The sequence below is a fragment of the Hylobates moloch genome, unplaced genomic scaffold, assembly GCF_009828535.3.
Source record: "Hylobates moloch isolate HMO894 unplaced genomic scaffold, HMol_V3 SCAFFOLD_3, whole genome shotgun sequence".
In the NCBI taxonomy this organism is placed as follows: Eukaryota; Metazoa; Chordata; class Mammalia; order Primates; family Hylobatidae; genus Hylobates; species Hylobates moloch.
The window spans coordinates 42,776,752-42,804,364 of NW_026652278.1; the positions used below are offsets into that span (position 1 = coordinate 42,776,752).

The following is a 27,613-nucleotide window of genomic DNA, read 5'->3' on the forward strand; positions in this document are numbered from 1 at the left end:
TAAGGAGCTGATTACTGGGACAATATACTGATTCCCTGTTAATTTCATAAAAATTAGTTCTTTATTCAATCCAAATGAATGAAACTCTTTCAGTGTTTAAGATAGGTCATTTGTCCACATGACTCACAAAGCAACATAAGAAAACAATAAAAAGTACTACTTGCAGCTCCGATCCTATCTGCCCTATCCCTTCCTCCAATAATCACTTTTATTAATTTCTTGTGTCTTCTTCCAGAGTTTCTTCATACAACTATAAGCAAATATGAAGAGATACTATTTTTCTTTCTTATCCAAAAGGTAGTCTGCTGCATTCCTGTCCTAACATGAAAGCTTTTCCAAGTCAGCTCATAACTTCCTCTGTTTTACAGTTGCAGAGTATTATATTGTAGAGGTATAGCATGTATTTAACCAAACCTCTACTGATAGCTTTTGGGTTGTTTCTGTGTATCTGCAGAATAACACTAAAGTGGGATTGCTAGGCATAATGGGTTGAATTGTGTCCTCATCCACAAAAGACATGTTGAAGCCCTAAACCTCAGTACCTCAGAATGTAATCTTATATTTGGAAATAGGGTCACTGTAGATGTAATTAGTTAAGATGAAGTCAGATTGGAATAGGATAGGCCCCTAATCCAATATGACTGGTGTCCTTATAAGACGATGGCCATGTGAAGACATAGAGACAAACAGGGAGAACACACTGAAGACAAAGGCAGAGACTGGAGTTGTGCAGCTGCAAGCCCAGGATTACCAAAGATTGCCAAAAAATCACCAAAAGCTAAAAAGAGGCAAAGAAGGTGGTCCTATAGATTTCAGAGGGAACAAGACCATGCTGACACCTTGATTTCAGACTTGCAGGCTTCAAAACTGTGAGATCATACAGTTTAAAACTGTTGTTTAAATCAGTAAACGTATTTGTAATTTGAATAGTTGTTGCCAAATTACCCACTCTCTGCATAGGGATTGTTCCCATTTACACAGTTATGAGCAAAATATGAAAATGTCTGCTTTCCTGCAGCCTTACAACAGAGTGTATCTCTAATCACATAGGTGATTTTAATGTGAAATCTCTTACTATGATAAATTTAATCATCTTTTCATATGTCTAAGGCCTGTTTGCATTTCTTTTACTGTGAAATGCCTTTTTCATATTCTTAATCCATTTTTTGGTATTGTTCATCTTTTTTTTTAAACTTAATAATTTCTAGGCACTCTTTGGTCTCTATGTGTTAAGGGAATAAGCATTTTGTCTATGACATGAGTGAAAATTTTCCATCAGTTTGTCATCTGTCTTTTAACTTTGTTTCTGCTGTTTGCGTTTTTTTTTTTTTTCCACAGAAATTTTTAATGCTGGCACTGAATGGACACAGTAATTAACACATTAGATTCATGTGTGATACAACAAAGTTTACAGAACACATATCCAAATCAAGTATTTATAGCATGATTCATGGAACTACCTCACTGCTTTAGATATTACTTACTAAACATCTCTCAGTGGGGAGTAATCGGACCATGAAGACAGAAATGGATTAGGGTTAAAGGAAGGACTGAGGGGAAAACATCAGAGAGAGTGTAAAACATATAAGATCCCTTAAAATAACTCAATAAGCTTGAAGTCATTGTTAAGTGACAATAACATTGAAATGGAAATAACATTGTAAAAAAATTAAAGGGAAAGTAAAGGGATACGTGCTGCTTTAAGAACATCCTTCTCACAACCTGAATTCATATTTTTAAAATATGAAATTACTCTGTGCTTAACAAAGAGTTCTGCTGTACAGTACCTTTAAAAAGCATTTCCCAGTAGGAAATGACAGTAGATTTGGAATCAAAGCTTGAGTACAAATCCCTAGTTAACCCCTTGAGAGAGTCATTTAACTGTGTGAACCATGAACTACCTAAGATTCTACTGTATTACCTGCATATGGTGATAATTAACATCTACCCCATCCCAAAGCTGCTGGGCCAAAGCAGGTATCAAACTGCTTATGTCATAAAATGCTAAATAATCTGAAGTCATGTGATTATTCAAGAAAAGGAGTGGAATCCAGTTTTTTAGAAACACATCTATCACATGACAGAAATGCGATGACAAGTTACTTAGACTCCAGAAGAGGTTTGTGGGAGATTTTAGAGGAAATTGCACAATTGAAATTATGGTGCCCTAAGCATGCAGTGAAGATGACAAAAGGGAAAAGAGCTGCAAAGTACACAAATGGAGTGTTTGGTATGCTATAGAGCTCCTGGGCCCTCCTTCACAATCCCAACCTTCCAAGCTGATGATTCTCACATGGCATCTGGCCTATTGGTAAAAGATGAATGATTTACCTTTCTTAATACTGCTTTTCACCACAACCAAAGAAAAGGGCCCAAATCGTAACAAAATTAAGATCTGTGCTTAAAGTAACCTTGGCCAAGGCGGGTGGATCAGTTGAGGTCAGGAGTTCAAAACCAGCCTGGCCAACATGATGAAACCCCAACTCTACTAAAAATAAAAAAAAAAAATTAGCCAGCTGTGGTGGCAGACATCTGTAATCCCAGCTACTTGGGAGACTGAGACAGGAGAATCGCTTGAACCGAGGAGGTGGAGGCTGCAGTGAGCCGAGATCAAATCACTGCACTCCAGCCTGGGTGGACAGAGCGAGACTCCGTCTCAAAAAAAAAAAAACAAACCAAGTAATCCTTATAAAGTGATCCTTTTAAAGCCAATCTATGAACTTCTCAAGGCCAAAAACAAGTTTATCCTCAAAGCCAAGGGAACATGCAAGGACCAAGACTGTGCTCTCACAATGTATACATTTCCATACTTTATGTAGACAAACAGCTCCACAGCCAGACTGGATATTATGTTACAAATAATACATACATACCTATACCACAACTATTATTCACTCTGAACAACAAGCGGGACACCTGTATGTTTCCAACTTTCTCTCTTTAATAAAAAATAGGTGAATAAATTAACAGGGACTCTTCTGCTTCCTGACCAATTCACAGTGCAGCCTACTCCTCTACTAGATGAAGACTAAAAATAATCTTGTGCAGCCTTTCTTTCCACTCCATCATCTAGTTTTTATTAAACAACATATGCAAAATGTTCACACCAGATTTTTTTTTAAAGCAGACACTGTGTTAAACTGCATATCCCTCTCACTTGACAAAATTTTTTACTTTTCAGAATTCTTAAATTGAAAAATGTAGGAATTAAGCCAAAAATGCCCATCAAACGAAATGAGCTTTCCTGAACTTTCCAATGGAATCAGGGGGTGGGGTGTCCTGGTGTCAACTGTCTCGAGTGCCACTGTCCTCCTCATGTTGCCCCACTGCCCCACTTCCCTCACGGCATATACTTCCTGCCGAATGTGGACATCCAGCTAGTGACTAACAACGAGCAGAATTTGGCTGGGTCCCCTATGCTGTACCCTGATATGCTAAGTTCAACATGTACTTATTCACTCAACAAACTGTAAGGAGGACTCATTATAGGCAAGATAGTGGAGTACTTAAAAAAGGACCATGACACAGCTGGTGTTCTCTAGGAGCTCACACTCTGGTTTAAACAATACAAGTTCCTAAGAACCCCAATTAAAAGCTCTCACCAAAGCAGCCACTGGGAATCTTACCATTGTCGTGAGACATGAGGAATTATCTGTTGTGCATTGCTGTCCATTCCATGGACTTGGCCTTAGCATCACATGCTAGCTCCTCCCAACCAAGGTCACAGTATCGTATATGGGCTTATTCAGGCAAAGCCATCTAGAAAATGACCTTCCTAGTTCATTAAGGTGAAGAAAAAGGTGAAAATGTTGTAAGTTCACTAGCAATTTGCTGAGTGGCTATAGTGCCCAACTCTGGGGGTGCTACTTCCACAGAAACTGTATTGGCAGTTTGAGGCTGGTAAAAAGGTTAGGCAAACTTCTAAAGACAGAGATTGCTACCTCTGGAGAGAAACAATATGTGAGGCCAACAAGACTGCCATAACCTTGAGTACTGTATTAATTTGTGGCTTTTATCATAGGTACCCGGGGCACATCAGAGATCTTGACAGACAACCAATCAGAACTTTCCTAATCCTGTGTGACTACAGAACTGAATGACTTCTTGTAGTTTTTCATTTCCCCACATTTGACAAATGAGCTGTTGCACAACATAGATTTGCAACTCAAAAATGTGGTGATTCAGGGGTTTTTCACTGTTTACTTATTTATTTATAAGTACTGGCAACAACACAAGGAACCAATGATTTGAGCTCAGCCAATATTGTTATGTTCACTAGTACTGTCAATATTTACCCTAGGCTGGGTGTGGTGGCTCACACCTGTAATCCCAGCATTTGAGGAGGCTGAGGCGGGCGGATCACAAGGTCAGGAATTTGAGACCAGCCTGGCCAACATGGTGAAACCCCATCTCTACTAAAAAAAAAAATACAAAAATTAGCCGGACATGGTGGCATGCACCTGTAATCCCAGCTACTCAGGAGGCTGGGGCAGGAGAATTGCCTGAACCAGGGAGGCGGAGGTGGAAGTGAGCCGAGATCATGCCACTGTACTCCAGCCTGGGCGACAGAGCAAGACTCTGTCTCAAAAAAAAAAAAAAAAAAAAAAAAAGCTTACTCAACAAGAGCTTTTATGTTTTTCCCTTGAAATATATGATCATATATTTTTAGTTTGAGTAGCATATTTTTAGGGGTAGAACATAAGCTAACTTAAACTTTTCCCCATTGGGTGGGTCAGGCATGGTGGCTCATGCCTGTAAGCTGAGCACTTTGGGAGGCTGAGGTGGGAGGACTGCTTGAGCCCAGGAGTTTGAGACCAGCCTGGGAAACATGGTGAGACCCCAACTTTACAAAACATAAAAAAATTAGCCAGGTGTGGTGGCATGCACCTGTAGTCCCAATTACTCAGGAGGCTGAGGTAGGAGGATCACTTGACTCCAGGAGGTTGAGGCTGCAGTGAGCTATGATCAAGCCACTGCACTCTAGCTTGGGCAAGAGTGGGACCCTGTCTCTACTACTACTACTACTAACTTTTGCCACATTGAATTTTCACATACCAATTTTCCATTTTCTCCTCTTACTGTCTCCCTCTAATTCTCAAGCCAATTCCTTAGCACCAAAGAGAATTAAAATTGAGAAACTTATGATTCCACAGAGGCAAAAGAGCAGGGGAATAATCCTTTGAAAAGCTTCTTAAAAAAATTAATCTTCTGATTCTGATAGGATTGGATATGTAATTTGGACTGTATTTGCTAAACTCTTTTTTTTCTTCTTGGACACCATTTTTCGAGAACAGGAGACTAAGTAGGGTTTTGGAAGCCACTATTCTAAAATAGCATCTGATTGGCAAAGCAAATAGTTAACAGCTGTGCTGACCTTATGCTACTAAAATAGTTACTGGTGTGAAATAATATTACCTTATGATGAAAATGGGAGGAGATTAAGACTTAGAAGAAGGCATGACAGATGGAAGATGAAGGGTATGGGAAAACAAGAGAAAACTATAGAAGGGGAATGAGAAAAATTCTATAGCAGAGGGAGAAACAAAAAAGTTTTCTGAACACATGGCCATCCTATTAGGTTAATATAAAAGTAACCCTGGGCTCTTTGTGAATAAGCATGCTTCAACACAGATTTTAATTTTGCATAGACCACGTCTATGTGATGCCATGCCTTGTTCCCTCTTGACTCTCTCTTTAGCTTGCGGCACCAGCTTTTTATTTTTTCCCTTCCTCTTCTTTTTTGACTGCTCTGTTCCCTTAATAATCGATGTTCAGGTTATAAGTACCCATGATTATTAGCTATCCTCTTAAGAAATATCCTTCATAAATTTTGGGTTCTATAGCCTTTTAAAAACATCTTAATAATTAACTGGATATTTTTAATTTTAAGCTTTCTTTCTCCCTTTGTTCAGCTTTCAAAACGAAAATTCTTTTTTCTAAAACTGCCTCCTATTCCCTAGCCTTTGTTTTTCCTTCTAAGAACACTGATTTCTTCTGCTTCTTTTCCAATTTGCTAATGTAAGCTTCTAAGATTCAAATACAGAATGGAAAGTATAACACTTACCACATTAATAGGAGGTCTTTTGAAGTAAAATGGTAGTTTCTCTGTTACAGTTATGCAGACTAAATCCACATCTAAATGTGTACAAGCAATCTGTAAAGAAGAAAAAAATAGGTAAGGCCAATAGGAAAATTGGCACAAGTAAGAATGGGAGATAAGGTCAAACTCGATATAAAGTACGGTTCACTCCATAGGTGTTTTGATGGTTCTGTGTTGAAATACATCTGACCTTTTACAAAGTCAACTGTTTTGCTACTCTTAGGTCTGGTTTAAATGGTTTGACTGTAATCCAGCAAAAGCGGAATATGCCCATAGACTTTCTCAAAAGATAGGGCCTGAAGACTCTCTAACTCATATGGTCTTCTACATAAGGATGGGTTGTGGAGTGAGGCTCAGTTTCTGGAAGGTTACTTCAGACTGTCCCAGAAAGAAGAAACTGACTATTCTAAAACCCAAGGAAAAAATAAGCCAAATGGAATGTATACGTGGTCCATTTATCCCACACACTATTTACTGAGCAACTCTGTGCCAAGAATTGTCCCAGGGCTGTGGCTCCTATCAAGTCTACTGAGTAGCTAAAGAAATATGAACACAGCACCTCATGACATTTGTTCAAATACTAATAGAAGGAATCTACATAAATAGTTAAAGCAGAGCTATTACAAAGCAAATGATAATGAATGAATTTTCTCAACTTTTTCCCTTTCCGTTGTTTTAATTTTTGCTATGACTTGAGTAATACTCTGCATTTTCTTCTCAAAGAGATTTGAAACTGCTTATGAAAACCACATACAAGATAAAATAAACAGATAAGAAAATCAGGATAAATGGAAAAATCAGGGAAGAAAAATAAAGCTGGGAAAAGGTTACTAGTGTAGAGGGCAAGCCAGAAGACACTGCTGGAAGAAACATACCTGGCTCTGATTTTGCCATTATTTGATTTATGGTGATAAAAATATTTGGCTGTTATGTATTACATTAAAAATAAAGCTTACTGACAATGCTAGTGTGTACAGGCTTGACAGACAAATTCAAACTTCCAGGATGGCCACGCTGACAAACAACATCAGTGGCATGTACCAGGGGAAAGGGCAGAGTAAGGAAGAGTGGAGAAAATGACCTACAGGATTGGTGTCAACCTTCAGCAATGACAGGAATACCATATCTTGCCCTTTTTCTTCAGAATCCCCACTTCAGTCATTCCTATTCCAACCCCAGGGCTTTAGGAAGTAGAGATCAGAGGCTGGCTAGCTTTAAGACAGTCATAGTAACTTAGTAAGCCTGGGAAGCAATGTTGTTTTGGCAGAAATACTTGGCTCATAAAGAATCTGCCGCATCCCAACTGCCACAGCTGTCCAACTCATAAAAGAGTCATTGAAAATTTAGTAAGAGTGGATGAAGAAAAGCTCTGAATGATAGCTGAAACAAATTCAGCTCTGTTCACCATTTTTTATCTATCATACTGGCAAAGATAAAACAGTTTGGTACTACCTTGCTGACATGAGAATGAATAAACAGGCACTCACATGGTCTTTAAATCAGTATAAGGTCTTGAAAAGCATTTTAGCAATGGCTACCAAAATTTTCAATGCACACACCAATAATTCTACTTATAGGTATGTAGTAGGTATAAGTGGAGTCTCCTATAGAGAAGTCTCTGTAAGTATAGAGACTCTAAAAATATATTACGTAGCTACATACCCTACAAAGGCTCAGGGGACATTAGTACAATGACAGTCATTGCAATACCAATCATGAAAGACTAGACACAATTAAACATCCCTCAATTTTACTTAAATAAATTATGATCCCTTTATATGATGGAATATGCCAACTCATTAAAGGAAATGATGCACATCTCTAATGGATATTATGGAACAACCTCTAAGAAACTGTAAGGTAAAAGAAGCATGGTGTTAGGTAGGAAGGAAAGAGGAAGGGAGAAAGGGGAGAACAAAGGAAAAAAAGGTGAGATAAATAATATTTCTAAAAAGATACACAAAAACTATTACTAGTGGTTGCTTCTGGAAAAAACGGGGAAGGAATTTTAGGTGGAAGTAAGGCGTACTTGTCAGTACCTTTGTACTGTTTAAATTAATCATTGTGAATGTAAATTATTTCTTCAGTTTAAAAAGCTGATTAATTCTTTAAAAGCTTGTTAAACATTCTCCCCAGAATAAAGCTAAATTAGGTTACTTTTTACTTACATATTGTTCCTTTCGTCCCTTCTCCTATATAAGAGTGGCCAATTAAACAATGGCTCTATGTTGGTTTAAGTACGTGCAAATACATGCATTATAATAAACTTTTAGTTACAAGGGACAGCTCCACATGGCTCCCTGTGACACTTCAACCTTAGAATGCCCCAAACTGAATTATTGTTATTTAGTTTTCTATTAACCAAAATGTTCAATCAATACTTTTAGATAACTACAAAATAAGAGTTAATGTTCACACTACAATGAAACGCTTTCTATATCATTTTAAAAGATTAAATTATGCCCAATAGAGCCTTGGGGTTAAGAATCTTATAACTGTTTTCTCTGAAAACTAGTAGGTTACATAATAATTCACATCAGTTGTCCATACCAATTTTTTTTTTTTTTTTTTTTGGCCAGAGACTCCTATGACAATTTAAAGAAAACGTATTCCCATAAAAATGCACACATATATACACATCTTTGCCTCTATGGCACAAAAGGAATAGGACTGTAGGGGTTCATATTCCTCCCTGAATCCCTTTCAAAGATATCAGGTTGATAAATTGTGAAGAGACAATCAGGCTTACCAAGGAAAAAGACAGATGCCCATCAACAGTGGTGCTCAACTTTAATGTGTGTAAAACTCCCCTAAAGAATGTATCAAAAATGGAGACAACCAGGCCCTACCTCCATTGATTCATTAAGTATGGCCTAATGATCTGCATTTTAACAAATATCCCAGGTAATTCTAAAGCCAGTGGAGGCAGACCATACTCCAAGTAACACCAGGACACTCCCTTCCTTAAGATACTACAACAGTTCTCTGCAAAGGAAAGGCATGAATTTCAGGAGCAGGAAGAAAATAAAACTTTTATTTCCATTTACTTTTATTTTTTAAAAATAGAGACAGGGTCTCACTATATTGCCCAGGCTGGTCTTGAACTCCTGGCCTCAAGTGGTCATCCTGCCTCGGCCTCCCAAAGTGCTGGAATTACAGGCACAAGACACTGGATCCAGCCTCCATTTACTTTTTTTTTGAGATGGAGTCTCGCTCTGTCATCCAGGTTGGAGTGCTGTGGCGCAATCTCGGCTCACTGCAAGCTCTGTCTCCCGGGTTCATACCGTTCTCCCGCCTCAGCCTCCTGAGTAGCTGGGACTACAGGTGCCGGCCACCATGCCTGGCTAATTTTTTGTATTTTTAGTGGAGTCGGGGTTTCACCGTGTTAGCCAGGATGGCCTCCTCCTGACCTCGTGATCCGCCTGCCCCGGCCTCCCAAAGTGCTAGGATTACAGGCGTGAGCCACCACGCCTGGCCCATTTACTTTTTAATTCACTATCTTAAGATCTGTTTTGTGGGTATGTAGTTTTTATAAGGCACACTGGTATAATGAGAGATGCAAATAATTTATAAGAAACATATATATATTTGGAAGCAGGCTCAAAAATTTTTTTAAACTGATAGGGTGCACAATCAAAGCAGGTTAGAGACCACTAGACTCAATAACCTGAATTCTCCTCAACCTGCTCAGCTGCTTTAAATCCTAAATGGGAATAACTAATTGGTCCAGGAGCTCTGGAAGCTTCTATGCAACTCTCTCTCTGTGTCATATTCCACAGCTCTCCCCCATCCCAAGGAGCCCTAACCAATGGACCCCCTCAAAATCTTTAATCTCTGCCTTATCTCCTTAAGTAGCTATGGAGAGGGAGTTTCTATGAGACATCTTCCAGATACTCTGAGTAGAAAATATAATGGTATGTTATGTCCCATGGAAATAATGCTATTTAAGGTGGTTAGATTTTATACTACTATTGACATAAACATGTGTCTGTGTGTGTGTGTATGCTTGATGACTCATCTTGGAGACCTAACTTAGTTTTACAATACCATACCTATAGAGATAGATACCTGTTAGAATTCTAGATAATCAACTTACAAACAAAACAAATAAAATCACTTACAGAATGTAACTTAAGACACAAACTGCTTGCATTTGACCTGATTCCAAACCATGATAGACCTATAAAAGCTTTAAAAGAAAGATGTCTTTTAAAATTGATTTCCTATAGAAAACAAGGAGAACTCTAATTTCAATTTAATCTTAAGGAATGGGTAATATTTGGATAGAGAAGAGGAAGATGTTCCAATTTTTAAAACTGCGTTTTCATATAACTTTTTGAGTATATGTGTAAAGTCAATACTTTGTGCTTTCTTCCATCTTCCAAAGTATTTTTGACAGGCCCATCTACTATCATCAAGCATGTGTTCACCAAATTCAAACTTTAAGTCTGAGAAAACAGTAAGATAAACAAGTAAAACTATTATATGAAATTACAATATAGTCTAAAACCCAAAGTCCTATCTTTAGAACACACTTGCTGGGAGATTTAGAGCAAATCACTCAGTCTGAATCTCAGTTTTCTCCATTATAAAATGAGGATAGTAATAAATATCTGTCTCAATTATCCTACAGGATTGTTGTAAAAGTTAAAGGAAATAAATATGTAAACGTTTTTGAAAGGTTTTACAAATGTATACCTTCTTTTGTTTCTCTAATCATCAGTAAAGGGATATGGAAATGTAAGTTGCATGATCTTCAAAATTAATCCAGAAATCAAAGGTACAACAAAATACTTGGTACATCAACAACTTTTATTCTAAATCACAACTGAGTTGCTATTATTTAATAAGCAAACTAAGTTGCTGTTGGTTAACAAATTTGGAAATGCCCATGGTCTTCCTTATATTAAACATTAGTGGTTTCAGCACTGAATTATACTTTCTTACAGAACATGAAAAAACAGATACCCAGAATCAACCCCAAATGTACTGGACCAGAGTCTACAGTGGTGAGGGCTGAATGTGCCTGATTTTAAAAAGTTCTACAGGTGTCTTTTATGACTAAAAATCACTTGCTTCTACTTACCCCTTTAACTAAAACAAAATTCTTGAGAATATCTATAATTGCATTAAAAAAATTTTTTTTGAGACAGAGTCTTACTCTGTTGCACAGGCTGGAGTGCAGTGGCACAGTCTCAGCTCACTGTAACCTCTGCCTCCTGGGTTCAAGCAATTCTCATGCCTCAGCCTCCCTAGTAGCTGGGATTACAGGCGCGTGCCACCACACCTGGATAATTTTTGTATTTTTAGTAGGGATGGGGTTTCACCATATTGGCCAGGCTGGTCTTGAACTCCTGACCTCAAGTGATCCACCTGCCTCGGCCTCCCAAAGTGCTAGGATTACAGGCATGAGCCACTGTGCCCAGCCTACAATTGCATTTTTTAAAGTAACAACAACAACAAAAAGAGTCGGCACCCATAAATAATTTGTGCTGTTTCTCTCTGTTAATATAAATAATTAAGAATTGATAGTATGTCTTGAAAACTATTAATGTTTACCACACACATTAGCATCCTTAGTCAATAGCTCCATCTACTGGATAAATCTAGGAAAAACATCTTTCTGCAATTTTAGAACGAATTTTGCTTAAAAAAAGAAAAACTGATGTAACATTAAAACCTCAAAGACCAGGCTGGTCTGAAGGTAGTCAGTTATCTTAATTGACTGTTCACAGTCAGTTATCTTAATTGACTATTCACAATCAGTTACAGATTGAATTCCTTGTTCTACTCTTTCCCCTCTTCTTAATAGGACACTTGACTAGTCTTTAAAAAAAAAATCAAAGAGTAGTACCTTTGGTGGTTATATTTTTGGCAGATGGACATTTTAGTGAACCTAGAAAAAGGCAACTTTCAGAAGTTTCTAAAAGTAGCTATACCTCATTTTATACTTTTGGCAGATGGACACTTTAGTGAACCTAGATAAAGGCAACTTTTGAACTTTCTAAAAGTAGCTATACCTCATTTTACACAGTAAAATGCATTATAGTTGTTTTTTCCCTACTGTAATCATTTAAAATGCCCAGGGTGTTCTGTCTCAAGGTGACAAACATGCATACACGTTAAGCTCCTTTCCCTTCTGCAAAGGCAATGAAATGGCAATTTTACAAGTACAAAAGAAATTCAATTCATAAAGGCTCTCAAGATAAGAGGGATTATACTAGCAAATGGCTGATTTTGAAGAATTTCTGAAAGACTAAAAGCTGAGACAATCATGCTGGCATATGGGCTATACCTCAGAGCATGCAAAGGAGGAAGCCGAAACAGAGGTAGAAACTTTTATGCTACAATACAACCTTGCTCCTTTCCCTCCCAAGGAGCAGCAAATGGTAAGGGCAGAAACTGAAGTGATTTTAGAGCTAGAAAGAGATGGATCAACACTTAGCTAAGAGAAGTTTTGAATGAATGAAGCAGAGATAAAGAAACAGAAGAAAACGAGCTCTTTCAAACTGAGCCCATCAAAGGTTAGCAGGATGAAAAAAACAAAACAAAACAAAACAAAAAAAACACAAACACCAGTTATATATACCCTTATGGGGTTCTAGAAACTCCAAGTATAAATAACAAATCCTAAAAGTTTCCAGATGAGTCAAAACAGGTCATCTACAAAGTCAGCACATCAGACTTCTTATATAACATATCACAACCTACTCATCTGACCAAAGGGTTAATATCCAGAACCTACAATGAACTCAAATTTACAAGAAAAAAACAAACAACCCCATCAAAAAGTGGGCAAAGGACATGAACAGACACTTCTCAAAAGAAGACATTTATGCAGCCAAAAAACACATGAAAAAATGCTCATCATCACTGGCCATCAGAGAAATGCAAATCAAAATCACAATGAGATACCATCTCACACCAGTTAGAATGGCCATCATTAAAAAGTCAGGAAACAACAGGTGCTGGAGAGGATGTGGAGAAATAGGAACACTTTTACACTGTTGGTGGGACTGTAAACTAGTTCAACCATTGTGGAAGTCAGTGTGGCGATTCCTCAGGGATCTAGAACTAGAAATACCATTTGACCCAGCCATCCCATTACTGGGTATATACCCAAAGGATTATGAATCATGCTGCTATAAAGACACATGCACACGTATGTTTATTGCGGCACTATTCACAATAGCAAAGACTTGGAACCAACCCAAATGTCCAACAACGATAGACTGGATTAAGAAAATGTGGCATGGTTGGGCGCGGTGGCTCATGCTTGTAATCCCAGCACTTTGGGAGGCCAGGGCGGGCGGATCACGAGGTCAGGAGATCGAGACCACAGTGAAACTCCATCTCTACTAAAAAAAATACGAAAAAATTAGGCGGGCCTGGTGGCGGGCGCCTGTAGTCCCAGCTACGCGGACAGGCTGAGGCAGGAGAATGGTGTGAACCCGGGAGGCGGAGCTTACAGTGAGCCGAGATTGCACCACTGCACTCCAGCCTGGGCGACAGAGCGAGACTCTGTCTCAAAAAAGAAAAAAAGAAAGAAAATGTGGCACATATACACCATGGAATACTATGCAGCCATAAAAAATGATGAGTTCATGTCCTTTGTAGGGACATGGATGAAACTGGAAACCATCATTCTCAGTAAACTATCGCAAGGACAAAAAATCAAACACCGCATGTTCTCACTCATAGGTGGGAATTGAACAATGAGAACTCATGGACACAGAAAGGGGAGCATCACACTCCGGGGACTGTTGTGGGGTGGGGGGAGTGGGGAGGGACAGCATTAGGAGATATACCTAATGCTAAATGACGAGTTAATGGGTGCAGCAAACCAACAGGGCACATGGATACATATGTAACAAACCTGCACATTGTGCACACGTACCCTAAAACCTAAAGTATAATAAAAAAAAAAAATTCAAAAAAAAAAAGAAAATGTGACACATATACATCATGGAATACTATGCAGCCATAAAAAATGATGAGTTCATGTCCTTTGTAGGGACATGGATGAAACTGGAAACCATCATTCTCAGCAAACTATCGCAAGGACAAAAAACCAAACACCGCATGTTTTCACTCATAGGTGGGAATTGAACAATGAGAACACATGGACACAGGAAGGGGAACATCACACTCCGGGGACTGTTGTGGGGTGGGGGGAGGGATAGCATTAGGAGATAAACCTAATGCTAAATGACGAGTTAATGGGTGCAGCACACCAACATGGCACATGTATACATATGTAACAAACCTGCACATTGTCCACATGTACCCTAAAACTTAAAGTATAATAATAATAAAATTAGAAAAAAAAAAAGAAAAAATACTACTTTGTTTTACTTATCTGTTACTCACATGAAAAAGCTTTTCTGTCTTTGGAAAAACTGCAACAACATCATAGAGCCGGGCCCTTGAAGAAGTTGCTCTCTAGGAATACAAAAAGAATGTTATCATACAATAACAAAATCTGTACACATGAAATTCTGTCTAGTGATTGACTCACACTTATATTTCAATCATGGAACACTTCTAATATACTATTGACATTTCTGCTTTGCTTTGTATGTTGGCAGAAAAGACATAAGCACATGAGAATTTAGATACAAATACCCATCTCACCAATCATTCTCCTTCCTTCCTACATTTGTTATACTTTAACCATGTACCAAACATTGTGTTTGAGATGTAAAAATCAAATTAGGCTAGGTATGATGGCTTAAGCCTGTAAACCCAGCACTTTGGGAGGCCGACGTGGGAGGACTGCCTGGGCCCAGGAGTTTGAGACTAGCCTGGGAAACATTGTGAGACTCCATCACTGCAAAAAAATTTAAAAATTAGCTGGGTGTGGTGGTACACACATATGTCCCAGATACTTGAGGTGCCTGAGGCAGAAGGGTCTCTTGAGTCCCATAGGTTGAGGCTGCAGTGAGCCGCGTTCATGCCACTGCACTCAAGCCTGGACAACAAAGTGAGACCTCATCTCAAAAAAAAAAAAAAAAAAAAGAAGAAGAAAGTATCATCTCAAACCTAAATTGTGTGAGTCTGTATATGAAAAGACTAGAAAAAAATATATTTATACACAAACATACAATCTCTGAATTATGGAATAAAGTGTAGTATTTCTTCTCTGCTTGTTGGCATCTTCTAAAATTTTGCAATCTCTTATTTTGTAAAAAGAAAAAGTATAATAAAAGTTAGGAGGGTATAAGAGAAGCAGCAGGTGCTGTGCTTGAGCAGGTAAGAGGGCCTGCTAGGCAGACTTGTGCTGAGATAGGGCAGGGTCCAGGTCTTAGAAAAAGCCAGGATCTGGGATTTGCTCTCCTTCACCTGCCCACTCTCACTTGTGAAGGAGACAAAAAGGAACCACCAAGATGTTCATGGTAACAAGAGTAAATGAAAGTCTTTACAACCTATCAAAAGTCAGCCCCATTTATGTCTACCCGGGCCTAAGGAACCAGAATGCTGCCTTGCAGGTGTATAAGACACCAAAAATTGGCTTTTCACAATTTCTTTAGCAATAGTAACTGTTATAAAGGGGGTCTTTCCTTAATTACTTCTATTATATGATGGAGATGTCCATCCCAGCTAAAGACAAAACAGTTCACCTTCTCAGGGAATCTCACTTTCTCTCTCCCCTGATAGTAGGCATACCCATTTAAGAAACAAAATCTCTTTATGCAGCAGATTCTTATCCACCAACCACCCTATGCCTCCCATTCTCCTATGGAGTCAAATTTCTTAAGAAAAGTCAGCAGCACAGTCTGCATTTTTTCACATCCCTATTATATCCATTGAAATGGTTTTTGCTAAGGCAGCCAAGGACTATCACATCAATAAATCTGACAGACTTTTTTTTTTTTTTTTTGCCTGTCTGCTTGACTACACAGGTATACTGACCCTGCTGACCTTTCATTCCTCCTTTTCTGTTTTCCCTTTGCTTGCTGTCCTTCTACTTCTAGGGTAGTCCCTTCTCAGTCTCCAATCCTAGCTCATCCTCTTTCATACCATTAAATGGTGAAGTTCCTTAGGACTCTGTACCAAACTTCTTCTTCCCACAATGCACTTTGGCCAGGGAGTCTCATCCATTCCCGTGATTTCAAGTACTCACTGCAGGTGACCACTTCCAAAGCACCATTTTTTATTAAGATCACTCTTCTGAAGGCCACATCTTTTTTTTTTTTTTTGAAATGAAGTCTGGCTCTGTTGCCCAGGCTAGAGTACACTGGTGTGATCTCACTGCAACCTCTGCCTCTCTGGCTCCAGTGATTCTCCTGCCTCAGACTCTTGAGTAGCTGGGATTACAGGTACCCACCACCACACCCTGCTAATTTTTGGATTTTTAGTAGAGATGGGGTTTCACCACGTTCATCAGGCTGGTCTTGAACTCCTGACCTCAAGTGATCTGCCCGCCTATGCCTCCCAAAATGTTGGGATTACAGGCATGAGCCACCGTGCACATCTTTTTTGGTGGGCTCTTTTGAAACTCTCACAGTAACTCATCAGGATGCCCCCAAACCTGCTTGTTTCTATGGTCCGTCTCAGGAAATGGTACACCATTACCTACCTGGCTGCTCAAGCCACCTAGGGAGTAATCATCCTACATCCAATTAACCAATAAATCCCATCAATTTTTCCTCCTGGATGCCTCTTAAGTCCCCTCCTTAACTCCCTCTAATCCATTCTCTGTAATTCAAACCTCATTTCACTCCCTTAGTTAAAACCTTCAAGGGCTTCCAACTGCTCTTGGAATCCTCACCCAAGTTTATATCTTTAACCTTATGCCACGTAACTGGCTCGATAGGCTTAGCCCTATTGTTTTGCTTCACTTCCCAGAAAATACCATGTTTTCCTTAGCTTCAGGACCTATGCATAATCCATCCTATCTGGGAACACTAGCTCCCTGCTTGTCACCTATATAACATTTACTGACACTTCTGTCTCCCAGCTTGAATATCAACTCACTCAGGTTACATACTCCCAGAGCATCCTTTATTTACCACTTCCCTACCTTGGAACATTCCTTACATTTGTAATTATTATTTGTTCAGTGCTTGTCTTGCCAATTAAACTTTAAGCTTTATAAAAGTTCAAGGATTGTGCTATTATTCATGGCAATACCCCTCAGCACCCACCTTAAGTCTGGTGCACGTGAGTTCAATGAATAACAGTTGCCAAGGGATTCTTTAATTGTGGTATCACTACACATGTGCCATGAGTAAGTAAAACAGACATATTACACTGTGTGAATTCTGAGGACAAGGAGAGCAGGCAGGTGTCATGGTTTGCGGGGGCGAGGGAAAATGTAAAATGGGGAAGACAAAATGCAACATTGTTCAACATTAATCAATACAACTTACAAGGCCAAAAGGAGAGAAGAAAAATAATTAACTTACCAAAACATTGCAGTGAGATGGATCCGAGACAATAATTGTTAATCTAGTTAAAATTTTAATTGGTCTTGATTTTCCCTATTTAAAAAAAACATAATGTCAAAAAAGCACAAAAGATAATAATTGATTTTCCTTTTTACCAGTGGAAAGTATTCATTAAAAGGTACTGGCTATAAGGGATAGTGAAGATCAATAAAACCCAGTCCTTGTTCTCTAGGAATTTACAATACAGCCACAGAAAGAGATGTAGGTATCTTAAACTATATAATGAGATAATTTAAAAGTTGTAGGACTTCAGGAAAGAAGATCATCAAAGCAGTACTGAATTGATAGTAAAATAATGTTTCCTGAAGAGTTGAGCCTTGAGGAAAACATAAGACTGGTACTCAGAGTAAGGTGCAGCTCAAGCTAGAGAATAACACAATAATTAGGTACCTTTTAACTGAATAAATAGATATTATGCTTCTTAAACAACAAAACACCTACCTGTACAATTGGCAAAGTTGTGAAGAGTTCAGAAACAGCTACTGGTTTTTCAATTTCCTGCAACAAATGATAAATAGTTACTGCAGATTGTATCCATTAATAGCACAAGGCATAATGGAAAAATTATGAGGGATTCTCAGAAAAAAATATGCATTTTTTTAAAAGAAAGCAAGGTGATTTCTGGTATTCAAAAAAACTTTTTAAAATAATTTTTAAAAGAAAGCTAAATAGAGAAGCAACTGTAAACATCAGTGAATAGGAAGAATGAAAACTAATTTTTAGACTGAAATAATCTACAGGATACAGTTGTTCACCTAAAGAGAAATATACATACTTATTAGTAATGTTTAAGAGAGAACGTAGTTAATAAGCCCATGACAATAAAATAAAAAGGACTAAATATTTTGATTACAGTCTAGCCAATAACAATGCACTTTTTCAACAGTGAAAGTAACTTAATTTCAAATCAACGTTAAGAATCCTGAACACTATGTCATAGTACCTCACAAAAATCTTCATTGTTTGTATAAATATGCATCAGCTCAACTGTTAACATATAAAATAGAAAAGTAATAATGCACAAAGGGGTGCATTTAAGAAATATTCTAATCTGTAGCTTCCAAATTACCAACATAAACACAATTACAAATACTTATTTATGAACTTAACTTTAGAAACATTATTTTACCTGTTTCTTTTCCTTAAAGTCAACGATATGATTGATAGCAACAACTGAATAGCCAACTGAAAAAGAAAAATCGAACACTTTTGTTAAATATAACAACCTCTCCTTCCTGTAACACAGGTCCATCCTGACTCTAGATGTCAAGAGTAGGAGGCCATTTGAGGAGTGGTTATGAATGTGAACTCTAGTTGTCAGTCTGCCTGATTTAAAGTCTGTGCACTAAACACTTACAAGTTACTTAACATGAAGTTTCAGGTTCCTCATCTGTCAAATGGTTAAAATAACAACACTTACTTCATATACCTGTCATGAAATTTAAATGAAATAATACACATGAGGTGTTTGAGAACAGTGCCTGGCACACAGGTCTTTGTTTAACCATTATGAATTATTATTAAAATGATACTAAAGACTCTTAACTTTGTGCTTCTCCTTTTCAAATGTCATTCTCTTTCATGTCCCTGTATTCATTTTTATCCCATCAAGTTCCTACTTTATCACTGTCACTTTTATTCTCATTCATTTCTTTTACTTTTTATCCTTCTACTTCCTTCAGAGAGACTCCTTTCCTAAGGAGAAATGGAGTGATAACTCCCTCACACCACTACCCACTTCCCATTTTAAGCTGCACACCATCGACAGACTGGGAGCTCCTTGAGGTCAAGGGCTTGTTTTATTATCCTCATCAGTTAGCACTGTTCTGGACATTTGGGCTACCAAAAAAAAATCTAAATCATGACTTCCATCTTTAATTTTTAAAAATACCAATGGGGATGAAAGGATATTAACATTAAAATACATATCAATGCCAAACTCTCAACAGTTTGTCCAACTTCCTTCTTCCCTTCCTCCCTCAAATATTTACTGAGCATCCATTACTTGACAAGCCCTAAACTGGTGTTGAGTATACAGGATAAATAATATAATCCTTCTCCACAAGAAATTTACAGCCTAGTCTGTTGGAGAACTAAGGCAAATAAGGCAATTAAGCAAGTCATTGTATATAAATACATGTTTTTTATAAGTAAGGATTCTATGGAAGTACATAGCACAGTGAAACCTGGTGTAGGGGTCACAAAAGGCTCCCTGGAGAAAGTTACCCTTAAAAACAAAAAAATCACAAGTATGCCTGTACCTTGGGCTTCACTTTGCACCCAGTTAGTCAAATCAACCAGCCACACCTCCTCCCTATTCTTCTTTACCACACTCCCAAATCTGCTCTAAACTTCCTTGTTATACCCATTTAGGATATCCTTTTGGCTACTAAACAATGTCCCTACCGTTCTACAGAAATGTCAATTAGGATCTGTTTCTCCACAAAACTTTTTCCTAGACTACTTCTCATCTGGCAGCTTAGGAGTACTTACTTCCCCAATCAGGCTTTAGGGTATTTTAATTTACACAGTATATTTCTGAAGCTTATTATTGGTTTCTTATATCACATCAGAAACTAAGAACCAGGGCTCTGTCTTCCCTATTCTTTGCAAATGTCCACTATTTATTTCCAGACTCATCAAATAGCAGAGCAGTCCTTTGTCTTTGACTTGTAAGTTGAGGCAACTTTGTCATATGCCATGAATTCCATTTAATTTATAAACAAATAACCACTAACGAAGTACATATATTACCACACCTCTTTCAAGTGTATTTTAAACTGGGGGAAATTCTCTAAAGAAATCATTATTAACTTTTCTTTTTTGTATTAATTTTTTAAATGTGTTCAGTTTATTCCACAAGCATTAACTGAGTAACCGCCATGTACTGGTGCCTGCAGAGTGAACGTGTTAAGCACAGTAAATAAAAGGATAAGACATGGCAATTCTCTTAAGCTCATGATTTATTCAAAAATGGGATGGCATCAGGAAAAGCCTCATTGAGGAGGTAATAATTGCGACGAACTGCACCCAGGAAAACTTATTTTACAGGATCAAAGAACATTAGCGCTAAATGGCCCAGATCATCATGTCTACTTTCCTCTTCGTGCTGATGAGCCAAGTACCACAGAGATAACGTTCATTTAGTGGCAGCAGTGGAAAGGGACAGTCATTTCGCCACGGATACTTCATAAAGAGAACAACAAAAATGTGCTGTGATTCACTTTGCCAAGAAGTGGCTGTCATTTCTAGCACCACCTCTGAACAGTATCAGTAATCAGAACTCACAATGAGCTGAAAACTGTCTCTGAGGAGCAGATGTTACTGCACGAACCTCTTGATTCTTTTTAATCTCTCTATTCCCACACTTTACAGTCTATGGAATACAGAACCCATGACTAACTCCAATAGTTAAAACGGGTTCTCGTCTCTCAAGGCTTTCGCTTCCCTTCGATTTGGGCCATTTGGGCCTCCTCCTCCACCTCCACTCCGCCGTGTATGTCCTCTGCCCCCACCTACCCTCTCTCTGTCTAGATAGTATTGTTCCAACACTCCCACATCCTCCTCCTTCTCCGAGCCTCCACAGCGCTTCCTGTCCGTGCCCCAAATTCCAGCATTTGTTTAGACACTGTCGTGAGAGTCAGGAAGGGCTGATAGTAACTTAGAAGCTTAGAAGATTGTACCCTTGGAGTCCAGCTCCGGCTTCTGTCATCTATCAGCTGTAGGCCCCTACGCAAATCCCTCGGCCTCGTTGGGCTTCAGTTCCCTCATTGCAGGAAAGTAGCTGAACCAGATAACAACCCCCAGAACCCTCGAGCTTCCCGCGCTAGGAATCAGACCAAAACACCGGCGGGCATCAGCCTCCAGGGACATCCCAGAGACTCTGGGAGACGTGACCGAGACCCATCAAGAAATAGTTCCTCCCAAGTGTGGCCCGATGGTCTGGGTGGCATGAGGTTGGGCAGGTGCGAAGCCGGGGGCAACTCACGGTGAGCGGCTGTCTCCACAAGTCCGCGCAGAGCCTTCAGGTCAGAACCCGCTCGCAGGTCCAAATCTGCAAACACCGCCATGCTGAAGTCCCATGACCGCCCGCGCGCGCCACTCTGCGCAGCCGCTGAGCTCGCCCCTCAGGCATGCTGGGAGCTGTAGTTAACCTGCGCAGTCCGTCTCTACCTCCAGTTGACTAGGGATTCGGAGAAACTTACTTGCTTTGCTTTCAGCTACTACCAGAATTTGTGTGTTGAAATCAACAGCTTCATTTCAATCCCTCTTTGTCTTCTTCTGAATGACAATGTTTGGTTCCCCCTGGAGGGGTTCCAATTCCCAACTATTCAATACTCCTATAAAATAGTGTAGAAATAAATTCATTCAAAATGCACGCACACGGTATCTACTTAGCGCTGCTCATGAATCAGAGAATTCTGCTCATGGGTGAAAACGCTATTTAAAGAGTCCTAAAGAACACGTTTTCCTTTCCTTTCCCTAAAGTCCATTCCGTTGTTTACAATGGACTTACCGGGAAGAGGGCGTTTGTGTGTGACTGACTCTAGGGCTTCAAAAGAGAAGTACCCCAAGACGAGGGTCTTTTTACCCAATCAGAACTGTTGATGTTAAAGCCCGCTATTCTCTGTTGCAGTCAACATCTTCAACCACAAGATGGCAGGACTCACTCTAGGACGAGCGGTTAGAGCCAACATTGATTTAGCCAAAGACACGTTTGAAAAGGGAGGTGCAAAATTGAGGTGTTTTACACTTTTCCAGCTGAGAAATGTACAAGGTGACGCATATCCCACACATCTGATGTTTCCACTTTTTTCCGACTTAGTGTAAATGACCTATTGAGGATAATAATCAATTATACTACAAAAGTGTGACTATAGTTTACATCAGTGCTCTCAAACTACCTGTGATGAAGGATCAGTTTCTCCCTCCTTCTCCTCTACCCCCAAACTCTTCGCGAACCAGGATGTGGTCCTTTATGCATTACCAGTAAGCAGCCTGGCCTCATGGGAATCACAAATTTGACAACACTCGAACTGCCCTTAAATAGAATAGAATAGAATCTGCTGATCAGGAGCTTGGATATCAGGACAATGCCAAAGTACTGTAAACTTTCTAAACATCTTCACTTTTTGTTTGTTTGTTTGTTTTAATAACGTGCGCACAGCAACAACAATCACAGAATTAGAGGCTCGGTCATTTGACCTGGGGAGTGTCCCGGTTGGTGGCCTGCTGAGTTTTCGTTTCGTTTTGTTTTGTTTTTAGAGAGAGTATCTTGTTATTGACCAGGATGGACTCTAACGCAAGCAATCCTCTCTCCTAGCTGTGATTACAGGAGCCCACCCACATGCTCCACCCATCAATTTCTCTATTTACTGATCACAAACATTTCACGGATAGTCTCTCGTCTATGGACCACACCTTAACTAGTACTCCTTTATGCGATTTTCTTGCCGGTCTCAGAAGGGAGGAAGGATCTGTTCCATGCAGTAGCATGCAATTCTCTTCTTGCTTAACTTTTGTAAAGAAGAGATATTTTGCCTTTTCCAGTACTTGATATTTCCTAAGTAGGAGTAGAAGAGAATATTACTTCCGCAAATAGAATAAGGTCATATGAAGCAAACCCTTTGTTTTTCATGAGAATATCTAGTGTTAATTTTGCAGGGTCACACAGGTATCTTCACCTATGACCATAACAATCTAGATTGGTCAGAAATATGACCAATGTGTGGTGAAGGTGAATAAGGTGATAGTTCAATTATTTTTTCATTTTTAGTGGACACATTTTAATTATACATATTTATAGGGTAAAATTTCATGTTCTGATACATGTATATGTTGCATAATGAACAAATCAAGGTAATTAGCATATTCATCCCCTCATGCATTTTTGGTGATAACATTAAAAAAAACTCTCTTCTAGCTGTTTCATGATATATAAACCTTACTGTTAATCATAGTCACCTTCTGTGCAATACAACATCAGAACTTATTCCTCCTATCTAACTTTGTACCTGTTGACCAACCTCTCCCCATCCTCCTCCCCCAATCCCTCCCTAGTCTGTTAACCATTGTTCTACTATTTACTTTCTAGACTTTTATCAAATTAATTTTTTTCAGATTTCACATGAGTGAGATTATGCAGTATTTGTCTTTCTGTGTCTAGCTTATTCCACTTAAGATAGTGTCATCCATGTTATCCCAAATGACAGGATTTCATACTTTTTTAATGGCTGAATAGTATGTCATTATGTGTATACCACATTTTCTTTACCCATTCATTCGTTGTTAGACATGTAGGTTGATTCCATATATTGGCTATTGTGAATAGCGTTGCAATAAACATGGGAGTGCAGATATCTCTTTGACATACTGATTTCACTCTCTTTGGATTATACACCCAGTAGTGCAACTTTCAGGTTATATGGTAGTTCTATTTTTAATTTTTTGAGGAACATCTACCATTTTTCATAATGGCTATACTAGTTTACATTTCCACCAACAGTAAGTGTTCCTTTTTCTCTACATCCTCACCAACACTTATTTTCATTTATTGTTTTGCTAATAGTCATTGTAACTGGAGTGAGGTGGTATCTCATTGTGGTTTTGATTTGCATTTCCTTTATGATTAGTGAGGCTGATGATTTTTTTCATATACCTGTTGGCCATTTGTATGAATTCCTTTGAGAAATGCCTGTTAAAGTCTTTTTTTTTTTTTTTTTTTTTTTTGAGACAGGATCCTTTGTCACCCAGGCTGGAATTCAGTGGCTTCATAATGGCTCACTGCAGCCTCAAACGCCTGGCCTCAAGCAATTCCTCTACCACAGCCTCCTGAGTAGCTGGGACTACTGGTATATACCACTGTGTCCAGATAATTTTTTAAAATTAAATTAAATTTAAGTTCCAGGATACACGTGCAGGACGTGCAGGTTTGTTACGCAGGTAAACCTGTGCCATGGTGGTTTGCTGTGCCTATCAACCCATCACTTAGGTATTAAGCCCCACATACCTTAGCTATTTATCCTGATGCTCTTCCTCCCCCTGCACCCCCAACAGGCCCCAGTGTGTGTTGTTTCCCTCCCTGGTCCATGTGTTCTCATTGTTTAGCTCCCACTTATAAGTGAGAACACACAGTATTTAATTTTCTGTTCCTGTGTTAGTTTGCTGAGGATAATGGCTTCCAGCTCCATCCATGTCCCTGCAAAGAACATGATCTCATTACATTTTATGGCTGCATAGTATCCCATGGTGTATATGTACCACATTTTTTTAATCCAGTCTATGATTGATGGGCATTTGGGTTGATTTCATGGCTTTGCTATTGGGAATAGTGCTGCAATGAACATATATGTGCATGTATTTTTATAATTGAATGATTTATATTCCTTTGGGTTTATACCCAGTAATGGGATTGCTGGGTCAAATGGTATTTCTGCTTCTAGGTCTTTGAGGAATTGCCACATTGTCTTCCACAACGGTTGAACTAATTTACACTTCCACCAACAGTGTAAAAGCCTTCCTATTTCTCCTCAGCCTCACCAGCACCTGTTGTTTCCTGACTTTTTAGTAATTACCATTCTGACTGTCATGAAATGGTATCTCACTGTGGTTTTGATTTGCATTTCTCTAATGATCCGTGATGTTGAGCTTTTTTTCATACATTTGTTGGCTGCATGAATGTCTTCTTTTGAGAAGTGTCTGTTCATGTCCTTTGCCCACTTTTTAATGGGGTTGTTTTTTTCTTGTAAATTTGTTTAAGTGCCTTGTAGCTTCTGGGTATTAGACCTTTGTCAGAAGAATAGACTGCAAACATTTTCTCCCATTCTGTAGGTTGCCTGTTCACTCTGATAATAGTTTCTTTTGCTGTACATGAGCTCTTTAGTTTAATTAGATCCCATTTGTCAATGTTTGCTTTTGTTGCAATTGCTTTTGACGTTTTCTTCATGAAATCTTTGCCTATGCTTATGTCCTGAATGGTATTGCCTAGATTTTCTTCTAGGGTTTTTATAGTTTTGCATTTTACATTTAAGTCTTTAATCCAAATGAGTTAATTTTAATAAACAAACAAATGAGTTAATTTTTGTATGAAGTGTGAGGAAGGGGTCCAGTTTCAATTTTCTGCATATGGCTAGCCAGTTTTCCCAGCACTGTTTATTAAATAGGGAATCCTTTCCCCATTGCTTGTTTTTGTCAGGTTTCTCGAAGATCAGATGGTTGTAGATGTGCAGTCTTATTTCTGAGATCTCTATTCTGTTCTATTGGTCTATGTGTCTGTTTTTGTACCAATACCATGCTGTTTCGGTTACTGTAGCCTTGTAGTATAGTTTGAGGTTGGGTAGAGTGATGTCTCTAGCTTTGCTTTTTTGCTTAGGATTGTCTTGGCTATATGCATGCCCAGATAATTTTTTAAACTTCCTTTTATAGCAATACTCTTAATATGTTGCTGAGACTGGTCTTAAACTCCTGGCCTCAAGTGATCCCACCTCAGCCTCCCAAAGTGCTGATATCATAGGTGTGAGCCATTGTGCCTGGCCAAGTTGCCCATTTTTAATGGGTTATTTATTTTAGCTTTGTTGTTGTTGTTATTTCAGTTCCTTATATATTCTGTATATAAGCCCTTGTAAGATGCATAGTTTCCAAATATCTTCATTGTCTGTTCACACTTTTAAAGTTTTCCTTTGTTGTGCAGAGACTTTTTAGTTTGATGTCATCCCATTTGTCTATTTTTGCTTTTGTTGGCTGTGCTTTTGAAGTCTTATTTAAAAAATCTTTGCCCAGCCCAAGGCTTGTCATGAAGCACTTCTGTTTTCTTATAGTAGTGTTATAGTTTCAGTTCTTACATTTAAGTCTTTGATCTGTTTGGAGTTCATTTTTTAATATGGTGAGGGGTAGGGGTCTAGTCTCATTCTTCTGCATGTGAATATCCAATTTCCCAGCATGACTCATTAAAGAGACTGTCTATTCCCCAATGTGTGTTTTGGGTATCTGTTTAAAAAATCAGTTGGCTATAGGTGCATGAATTTATTTCTGGTCTCTCTATTCTGTTACATTATTGGTCTATATGTCTGTTTTTCTGCCAGTACCATGCTGTTTAGGGTACTATAGCTTTGTAGCATATTTTTAAGTCAGGCTTTGTGATATCTCCAGCTTTGCTCTTTTTGCTCAGGACTGCTCTTGCTGTTTGAGAACTTTTGTGGTTCCACACAAACTTCAGGATTTTAAAAAATATTTCTGTGAGGAATGTCATTGGTATTTTCACAGGGATTGCATGGAATCTGTAGCTCATTCTGGATAGTATGTCTACTTCAACAATATTAATTATTTCAGTTCATGAACATGGGATATCTTTCCACTTATTTGTGTCATCTTTATTTCCTTAATATTTTATGGTTTTTATTGTAGAGATCTTTCACCTTCTTGGTTAAGTTTATTCCTAGGTATCTTTTTTGTAACTAATGTAAATGGAATTGTTTTCTTGATTTTTTTTAGATAGTTCCCTATTAGCATACAGAATGCTACTGACTTTTTGTATGTCAATTTTGTATCCTGCAACTTCACTGAATTTACTTGCTAGTTTTAAATGGTGGAGTCTTTTGGTGGAGCCTTTAGGGTTTTCCATGTATAAGATCATGTTGTCTGCAAACAGGAATGATTTGAGTTCCTCCTTTCCAATTTGGATGCCTTTTATTTCTTTTTCTTGCCTAATTGCTCTGGCTAGGAGACTGTTTAATTATCTGATGCTAGTATGAGACTAAAGTGGGCTTCTTTGAAAGTCACAGAACTTTTGCTGTACCATATAAACTTATTTTCTTCTCTGCACCCTAAGCCTGGGTGAAGAGGAAGAGAAAAGGTAAGACAGAATAGGAATAGATAACAATCAGTATTTAGCACTATACTGAGGGCCAGCGAACTTGCTAAGTACTTATGTATGTATCTTATTTTCAAAGCAGCTGTGTGTTAAATGCTGTTTTTTATTTTTGTTTTATTACTGTTTTCAGATCTAGACTTGCAGAAGTACTGTTTTTTACTTTTTGTTATTTTGTTTTTAAAATCAATATCCATT

The 27,613-nt window shown here is 38.5% G+C and overlaps 1 protein-coding gene across 4 annotated transcripts in view; it reads right to left on the reverse strand.

Annotated features, from left to right (window-relative positions):
* Nucleotides 1-21,633, reverse strand: part of RPP30 (ribonuclease P/MRP subunit p30) — a 38,034-nt gene extending 16,401 nt beyond the window's left edge. For 2 of the 4 annotated variants that reach the window (XM_032137053.2, XM_032137043.2), the window contains exons 1-6: nucleotides 21,539-21,627; nucleotides 18,680-18,735; nucleotides 17,992-18,048; nucleotides 17,509-17,583; nucleotides 14,471-14,542; nucleotides 6,065-6,154 (exon numbers count right to left, since the gene is read on the reverse strand). In XM_032137053.2, the coding sequence (XP_031992944.1) occupies nucleotides 6,065-6,154; nucleotides 14,471-14,542; nucleotides 17,509-17,583; nucleotides 17,992-18,048; nucleotides 18,680-18,735; nucleotides 21,539-21,620 (432 nt within the window). In that variant the 5' untranslated portion in view covers nucleotides 21,621-21,627. Of the gene's footprint in view, nucleotides 1-6,064; nucleotides 6,155-14,470; nucleotides 14,543-17,508; nucleotides 17,584-17,991; nucleotides 18,049-18,679; nucleotides 18,736-21,538 lie in introns of all 4 variants that reach the window. The other 2 variants (XM_058436222.1, XM_058436223.1) reach the window with 2 other exon arrangements.
* Nucleotides 21,634-27,613: the final 5,980 nt, after the last annotated feature.